General features: G+C 34.8%; 1 protein-coding gene across 1 annotated transcript; it reads left to right on the top strand.

The window, feature by feature from the left end:
- Window positions 1-1,034: 1,034 nt before the first annotated feature.
- Window positions 1,035-8,779, top strand: gpnmb (glycoprotein (transmembrane) nmb). Its single transcript, XM_055220646.2, has 12 exons — window positions 1,035-1,235; window positions 2,319-2,450; window positions 2,536-2,688; window positions 3,249-3,410; window positions 3,487-3,648; window positions 3,775-4,083; window positions 5,159-5,218; window positions 5,481-5,744; window positions 5,855-5,948; window positions 6,221-6,444; window positions 6,744-6,837; window positions 8,186-8,779. Exons 1-12 carry the CDS (start codon window positions 1,118-1,120, stop codon window positions 8,337-8,339), a joined length of 1,926 nt encoding a protein of 641 aa, XP_055076621.2. The 5' UTR covers window positions 1,035-1,117; the 3' UTR covers window positions 8,340-8,779.
- The last annotated feature ends 112 nt before the right edge of the window (window positions 8,780-8,891 follow it).

Below are 8,891 nucleotides of genomic sequence, written 5' to 3'. Positions count from 1 at the left end.
TTGAAAGTCAGAGGAAAGTCACGACATTGTGATTACGTTACAGATTGAGAAGAACTGACGAAATTAAATCAGCTCGTGAAAGACGCAACATAGCATGTGATAACATGCCAGTTTCCAAAAAAAAAACATACCAGTTTCCGTTATCTGAAACAAAATATGAAACAAATTTAACATATTCCTTTATTATGAATAAAGTCATAAGTTTTACAATTATAAGGCTATCACATCCCCTAATTGTTATCGTCTTTTATTCTTTATGCCCAATTTTTGTTTTGTTGTTTCTGAATATATAACATTGTTAAAAAATAAATTCTGCGGAGAATGCACTATTTATATCGTTCGTGCCTTTGTCCTTCAGCCTTTCTTAAGGATCTGTCACCTGAGACCGTGCAGATCTGTGAAAAATACTACATGGGTCACACATGACATTCAGATTTTAAGTTGATTATTTGCAAAGACGTAATACGCATGTTTTAAGTGTTTGAGTGTATAGGATAATATGACATTCAGATTACATCCATGCATATTTTAATTCGCTAAAATTTACTTAGATAGAACTGCTAATGCGTTTCATTAGATTTAGTTACAAAAAATATTTGTAAAAAAAATTACAAAATTATTTTAATTATTCATATTTCAATACGCAGCCTATACTTAATTAAGTTCAAATGATAATAGCATTTTATTTATAATACTAATTAGTAATTATTTAATTATTAAAACAAGAAGAACTATGCTAAATGAAGATCGCTCACTGTTTACAAGGATTTAGAAAACAAACAAGGACGTGTTTGTGTTTAGGCTATTAATGATGATTTATTTAGCCTACAAAACAGGGTTGGGGCTACATGTAACAAGATAAACTTTTCTCAAGAACGAATGAATTACAATAGACATTAAAGTTTATGAAGCCAAAAGAAAAGGGGAAAATGGAAAACATGTTACGAAATAAATCCGGTTGCATGAGACGCGCGCGTGCCCTCCTTCCGCGTGCGTGAGTTCTAATTAAGAATCAGATGCGTCCAGTTACAGAAACATCACATGCTTGCTTTATTACATTTAAGCTGAAGTGAACGAAGGCGAAAGTTGAACGAGAGCAGAATAGAGCTGACTGGGTATGAGAGCAGCCACTGGCATAGGGGGCAATACATTGAAAAACGTCAACATGGTGCATTTGGAAATTTTATTTGGGCTGATTTGGGTATTGTTCGTTCCTGTAACCAACACCAAAAAAAGTGAGTAGGCAAGTACGAAACGGTGTGATTTATTAGTTTTTAATATTTTTAGTAAATATGTATTTACTAAATTATTATAATAGTTTAGTAATACTTTTTACTTGATTGCACGGGTAAACTATTAACAAATTTTACTGTGTGAAATCTGGTTTCCGTCAAGGCAAAAACTCTAAAGACAAATACAACACAATCTAAAGAATGTTAATAAATCTCTTGATATGAGGAATGTATACATGCAACATATAGGCTATTAAATTGTATTAGATTTGTTAGACTAAATAGATTTGTGCGCTGCTGTCTGATAAAACGAATTGGGTGCGAGTTAGGCAGTTTTTCGTTCAGGCACACCATCATATTAAGTTACTTAAAGTTATTTCGTTATAGATATAAATACATGTGTTTTTTTTTCAGTTTCTAAAGAAGTGCTCATCACAAGCCAGATTAACTGAATGTTGGAAAATATCTCGTTTATTGAATCTTTTTTACTTAACATTTTAATTAACTGCAAAAGTGCTTATAAGCATTTAATATAAACATGTTTTAGATTGTCTCTGACAACTTTTTCAGTCGCTTCAGTTTTTGGGCGCAGTACGCATTGTATTTCCTCAACTTAAATGAAAGTTTTGTCCAAACCGACAATTGTTTGGTATTTTTTACATTAATAGCCTTTGCCTAGAACTGAAATTAAATTATTCCATGATTTTTATAACTGTATGCTAATTATATTATTCTTATTAGATTCAAAGTCATGATTTGGCAGATATATGAGCTATACACTGTTAAAAATAAAGTTTCTTTGTTGTGCTTTATGGTTTCATAAAGAACCTTTAACACAAATAAACATTTCTGCTGCACAAATTAAAAATGATTCTTTTAAGAGGATCGAATTAAAGAAACGGTTCTTTTAAGAATTTTTAACTGAATGGTTCTTTGGGGAATTTAACTTCGTTATTTAAGAAGAACCATTTTTACTGTAATAAGACCACCTAAATGTATGTTTTATTATTTATTTGTTTTTATTTACATTATTTAGTAACAGAAATGAGGATGAACAGTTCAGGTGTTTTTCTTGTCATTTTCCAGCTTATGGCGACATGTTTCCTAACAAATACAAGCCCTTTATACCATTCCCAATCCCCGGATGGGAACCAGACACCAAGCCTTGGGACGAATCTCTGTATCCTGCTTTTAAACAAGAGCTGACCCGCAGACATGGTAACAGTAACAGTCCTGTTAAATATATCAACATACTCGTAACTTTAGGCTCAATTTGGTCACGCTAAGCAATGTTCTCACACAGGTAAAACTCCGCGCGTGCGCCTGACGAGCGACAGCCCCGCAATGAACGGCTCGTGCATCACATTCACTGCAGCGCTGGAGTTCCCGCCATGTCAGAAAGAGGGCGCTGACGTCAACCTGCTGAATGAAAACTGTGACGATGATATGACTTCAGGTGCTGCTACTCTCTTAAAGTCCCTTTGAAATCAACACTTTTTTGTCTTTTAAAATGTTAGCCTTAAGGATATATATAAAGCAGTGTGCTTAAAATGCTTCAATACATGTGTGTTGTCCACATAAAACAGTCATAATTTAAGCTAAATGGAGTTTTTACATCTTTCAATACGGATAATCAATTTTTATGACATAATTCTGCTCCTCAGACTTTCATCAGAATCCAGGCTGTGAGGTAGCCTAAACTAAATGCTATTTTCTAACAGAAGGAGGAGTCACTCAATTTGCCCCGCCCTAAAATCCTCTTTAAGTGAAAATTATGTCAACATACCAAACAAAGCTGCACACATTTCAAAGCACTTTAGCGAGTCTTTACTATCTGCTATCCTCAAATGGTTGCTGTAATTGTTGGCCCTGAAACATGCCGCATGTAAACTTTGACTAGTATTAAATTAACATTTTGGTTCCAAATATTTGGAACTTTGAAATGTATGAATTAAAACTTATTTTTATGAAATGTTGTAGCCTACATTATGTTTGAAACTTGTATAATCCTTCCAGCCAGTGGACAGGGACGTTTAGGGTCTGTTGGATGGTTGGATGACTACGGCTTTGGGAAGTGTACCGATAAGAAAAGGTGTAATGTCTTCCCTGATGGAAAACCTTTCCCTCAGACCAGCGACTGGAGACGTAGAGGTTATGTGTATGTTTGGCGCACCATGGGTACGTTTTGTTCTTCCTGCTATTTATTGATTAATAATACTACTGTAAAATAATCACACTGTGGTGACTGTCATAGGTCAGTATTTTGAGACAAGTGATGGCTCCTCCTCCCATCTAACTCTAAACACCACTAACATGACAATTGGAGCTGGTGAGATGGAGGTTTTGGTGTATTGCAAACGTGAACGCCGGAAGTACAGCCCACTCTCTACTGATGATACTGTATACTTTATAACAGGTCTGTCAGTTATTTTCTCTTTTCATCTCACAAACTTTGATGCAAACTTGAAGTAAAAACGGTGTAACTTAAATAAAAAGGCTGTTTTTAATCATTTCATTTTGCTTTGTTTCATTTTCCCTACAGATAAGATTCCCATCTCAGTGAACATTTCCCAGAAAGAAGCAGTAAAAATAAAAGAGAAAAACGTCTTTTATAAAGGCTCAGATGTGATATTCAAAGTGCAGGTCCATGACCCCAGTAAGTATCTAAAGACAGCTGATGCAGTAGACTTTATCTGGGACTTTCAGGATGGCAACAAGCTGGTCACCCCCAGCAACGTGGCGACCCATACGTACAACACGCTCGGAAATTTTACGGTCAATCTCCTTGTAAAAGCAGCATTCCGCATTTCCTGCCCACCACCAACTCCCACGCCACAGGCTCGTACCACAGGTAATCTTATGAACACAAACATGTTTAATGTAATTTTCTTTTTTCTAAATCTGACATAGAGCTTAATGACATTGAAATGTGAAACCCAGGGTGGGCATGTAGAACAGATGTACACATACAGAACTCAAATTGTTTTACATTTTATTCATAACAGTAACTAAAAATCTAATCTAGTATTATTCTCTGTGGGGTGGTTTCCTGGCAGAGGTGTATAATACTTAAGTATTTTAGTTACATTTTCCAAGCATCTATGCTTTTATCAGAGTGTTTGTCTTGGGAAAAAAATTACTTTTCTTTACTAAAAAATTTTCACTACATTCTAAAGCATAAAATCATACTGTGTATTCATTATATATTGCATATTAAAATTTATTTAATGCCTAATTACATAAAAATTGTGTACTTTTACTTTCTTGAGTAAAATAATTTTTTTTTACTTAAGTAAAAGTACAAAAAAATTACTAGATGTTTAATGTACTTAAAATTGAATATAAACCAAAAACTTGAAATTATGAAATGTAGTGGAGTAAAAATTATGATAATATGTTTTGGAATGTTTGTTTTCCAAAGAAAAACACTAATAAAATATGAATTATTGAAAATTTACTTTTATGTAGAAAGTAAAAATACTTACAACTCTGTTTCCTGGACTAAAATAAATGTAAGAGCTGAAAACTGAAAACAACTTTAAAAAGTAATGTTTTTAGTACGGCATGTTTGTTAAAACTAGTTATATTTCCTAATAAAACTAAGGTCTAATTCTGGCTTAAGCTAAACCACCCCATAATAAGTTATAATAGACCTAAAACATACACCGTCACTGAGGTGGTACCCTTTTAAAAAGGGGTTCAAATGAGTACATCAGAGGTAAATATTGGTACCAAATGTATACATATCTGCATCTAATGGTACATATTAGGACTTTTTAAAAAAGGTACTGCCCCAGTGGCACATCAGGTACATATTTTGACCATTTTTTCTAACAGTATAGGCTGGCTGAGAGTTTAAAAACCTGCAATATGCATTCACTGTGACTGTATTCAAATTGAATGACTTCCATTGTTTGCATGAACAGAAATGTCTACACCGTCACCTGTACCTCATACATTTACCAGCAAAATTGAGACTACGAAAGGTGAGACACAAACAAAAAACAGTGTATTTTATGAGTTTTGGACCACAAAACTTTCTGGATGTTTTTCTCACAATAGTTTTTCAACTATTAAGTCAAATTGCAAAATTAAGGATTGTCATTTTGTATTTTAACCATCAGAAAATGTCTAGAAACAATTGACATTTCAGTAATTACAAACAGTTACAAACAACACACAATGAAAAGGTCTAAAGGCCAATATAATTTATAATAATTATGTTTTTAAAAATGATCTCTCTTCAAGCTCCTGTTGTAACCAGTCCTTTGCCAACATCCACTCCTCAAAGTCCCTCAAGTGCCGTTCCGACAACAGAACCATTTCATACAGATGCTCATGTGACGTCTAGCACTACAGCAACTCCTGTACCCGAGACCGGCTCGGCCAATACTCAGACCGGCTCGGCCCACACTCAGCCCATCTCCCAACTCATGATCAAACACACACATTTGGAGTCAGACTGTTACCGCTACATGTATGGCTCCTTTGAGAGTGAGATCATCATTATTGGTAAAAAGGATTTAATAATGTTACCTGACACTATGATAGAACTTTTGAAAACGCTTAGATTTTCAGTTTTATGATAAACCTCTATGCAAAGTTTTTGTGCATTCTTACAGAACCTCCTCTTGGTCTTTACAATGAGCTACACAATAAGATTTTAAATGAAGTCACCAACACCTCTGTCAACTTTATGGTGACATGCACTGGCAGGTAATAATAAAAAACACACTTCACAATATGTTTTATGCTAAAAATGGATCAGAGATGAAAGACACCAAAGATTTTTTAATCTTTACGCATCACAGAAGGCATAAAATGTTAAAAAGCTCTGCAGCTACTCTATGAAATGTAGCACAGCACATCACTGCCATGCTGCATGTCAAAAGCATTCACCTTTACAACACAGATGATCTTCGTATCAAACTCAAAAACAAGGCACATATGTCACACAAATCACTGTGCATTATCTCTTCTTTCCTTAGTGTTCCCTCAGTGGCATGTACCGTCGTGGCCGATTCCACCTGTCAGGTGGTAAATGACATCCTATGTGAGGACGCGGCACCCTCGGGTGAAGGTTGCAAGAACAGTTTGACACGCATCTTTCAAACGCCGGGCACGTACTGCGTCAACATCAAGCTGGGAGTTCCTGGCGGCTTGGCTCTTGCCACCACCACCTCAGTATCCGTTGGCAACAGCCCTGACAAGAGTTAGTCTTTTATCAATCTGTGTGCAGTGGAATTTGAAAGAGATATTCTAAGAATATTTAAGTGTCAAATAACTGGGATACTACTGAAAAATAATTATAAAATGGCTAGCACCTCTAATTATTTTTTGATGATTATATTAAATGATTACATTTTTATAGTTCTTTACGAATAATAGATTTTTATTGCATCATCAAAATTAACCGGTTGGGACCCAACTAATATCGACACCCTTGAAACAGAACATGTTTTATAACCAACCCCTGAATTATTAATCCCAAACCTCATTCCCTCTCTTAAGGCTTTTCTACATCCTCCCATGTTGCTGTGGTTGTTGTGTCTTCCAGTGCTGTGCTGGTTTCCATCTTTGCATTTATTGCCATTATGATCCATAGGTGAGTATCATTAAACAAAGCATTTATTTTGAAAGCACAATTTGCATTGAGAAACATGCAGAGGTGTAAAGTACTTGAGTATTTTTACTTGAGTACTTTATTTTGGGGGTCAAATACTTCAATACTTTTACTTAATTACATTTAAAAAATTTACTTTTTACTCCTTACAATTTTATTTACAGTCAAAAAGTACTTCTTTTTAGAGATCACTTTATTCTATTTTCCCTTGCTCTTACCAAACAATTGAATTGCGCTGATAGCCAGTTTAATTTAAATGTTATTCATTCTGGAGCATTTGGACCACACTAATTGGCCAACAGTTCATCTGATGATAAAGATTTTTTTGTTTCTTTAAAACCGACAACAGATGAAGTGTGTTCCCCTGTGACACGTTTCCTGCTATTTGCAGCCTCTCTATCAAGACTAAGAGCTCGTTCAGACTGTCAGTCCAAATCTGATTTTGGTTCATATCCAATTTGACACTCGCTGTCCATATTGTGTATCACAACTGTTCAGATCCGATCAGTGCGTCCTGTAGCATTCTGCCGTTTTCCGGATTATCTGCACTGTTTCTGTTGCAATGGCGTCGCAACAATCTGCTTTGACGTCTGACATGTTTACTTGTAATTCAGTGTTTATTGGTTTTGAAAAAGCATATAGAACATTTTGCAAAGTTACAAATAGAAAGTATTAGACAAATAGAAAGTATTAGGACGTCTGACATGTTTACATTTTATGTGACGTGACAGCATGATGTAACCGAAAAAGCTACACAAATGCGATCAGGGAGGTCAGACTGAAATAGATTTCCAGAAATGCGATTTGAAAAGGTTTCAACCACCTCTGAAAAAAACGGATTTCATGGGGGTTTTGGCCGTACAATCTAAATGTGATTGTCAGTCCAAAAATTTTGGTGCATATCCAGTGTGAACAAGGTCTAATTTATCTTTATCTGCATTACCTGCCTGTGAGAAGCTTGATAGAGCTTGAATTTGAAAATCAGCTTTCGCTTAAGTTAAATTCGAGGTTTTACAACTTTGAGTAGCATGATGCATACTGAAATTAGGTAGTAGTCTTATAGTTTGATAAAATAATACAATTAAATACAAACAGTTGTAAACCAGGATAAAACCTTGTATGTGGTTCATCCACTTCATGTTTTTAGAGATTAAAAGCTTAAACAAGAATCTATAGTTTTTTAATACTCAAGTACAATTTTAATGTTGTACTTTTACTTTTACTCAAGTATGATTCTGGCCAGATACTTTCAATTGAGTACAATTTACACTCAGTACTTTCACTTGAGTAACATTTTTGAGTATCTTATTTCTATTTTGTTGTCTTACAGGCGATATAAGGAGTATCGTCCGGTTGGACGCCCCATGTTGGATGAAGCAGAGAGAAACTCAGGAGTTGATAGCTGGGGTTTAAGAAAGCTAAGATCTACTCTATTTCCAGCCAATGAGGAGAGAAGCCATTTATTGGCCGAGAAACCAGTATAAATTGATTAAGAATTGCAGTAACCACTTTCTGCAGGTTGCTAGAACCGTTTAATGAGAATAATAAATTTAAGTTAGCATTTTATTACAGTACATGCAATTTTATGGAATAAGTTACTTTTTGGTTTGAAACCAATGTGTTGACATTCGAAGAATCAACAATTACTAATCACTAAAACCTCACTACTAACTGACCCAACATGAAGTATTGTATCTCTTGTATAATCACTTGCTTTCAAAAGTGAACATTTATGAGTAAAGGTAACACTGGAATGACGTCAAAGTATCACAATGTTATTCTATACCATCAAATTGTTTTGCACATTTTGATTAATTAATAAATAGTGGATAATACTTTCTGGAAAACAGGACGATGAAAAGTACTTATTGGAAATACGTTTTTTGTTTAGTTTTGTAAGAACTTATTAAAGGGGCCATGGCACGACCTTTTTTGATGTCAAATAAATCTTTGGTGTCCCCGGGGCACATATGTGAAGTTTTAGCTCAAGATACCATATAAATAGTTTATTACAGCATGTTAAAATTGCCACTTTG

Source organism: Misgurnus anguillicaudatus, chromosome 20, assembly GCF_027580225.2.
Source record: "Misgurnus anguillicaudatus chromosome 20, ASM2758022v2, whole genome shotgun sequence".
In the NCBI taxonomy this organism is placed as follows: Eukaryota; Metazoa; Chordata; class Actinopteri; order Cypriniformes; family Cobitidae; genus Misgurnus; species Misgurnus anguillicaudatus.
The sequence above is the reverse complement of the archived record's forward strand: the minus strand, read 5'-3'. Positions and strand labels throughout refer to the sequence as shown.

Coding starts and splice junctions, on each gene's coding strand:
- gpnmb (XM_055220646.2), top strand. CDS start 1,118: ATGAGAGCAGCCACTGGCATAGGGGGCAATACATTGAAAAACGTCAAC. Junction 3,649..3,774: donor TACTGTATACTTTATAACAG/GTCTGTCAGTTA, acceptor TTTTCCCTACAG/ATAAGATTCCCATCTCAGTG. Junction 5,949..6,220: donor ATGGTGACATGCACTGGCAG/GTAATAATAAAA, acceptor TTCTTTCCTTAG/TGTTCCCTCAGTGGCATGTA.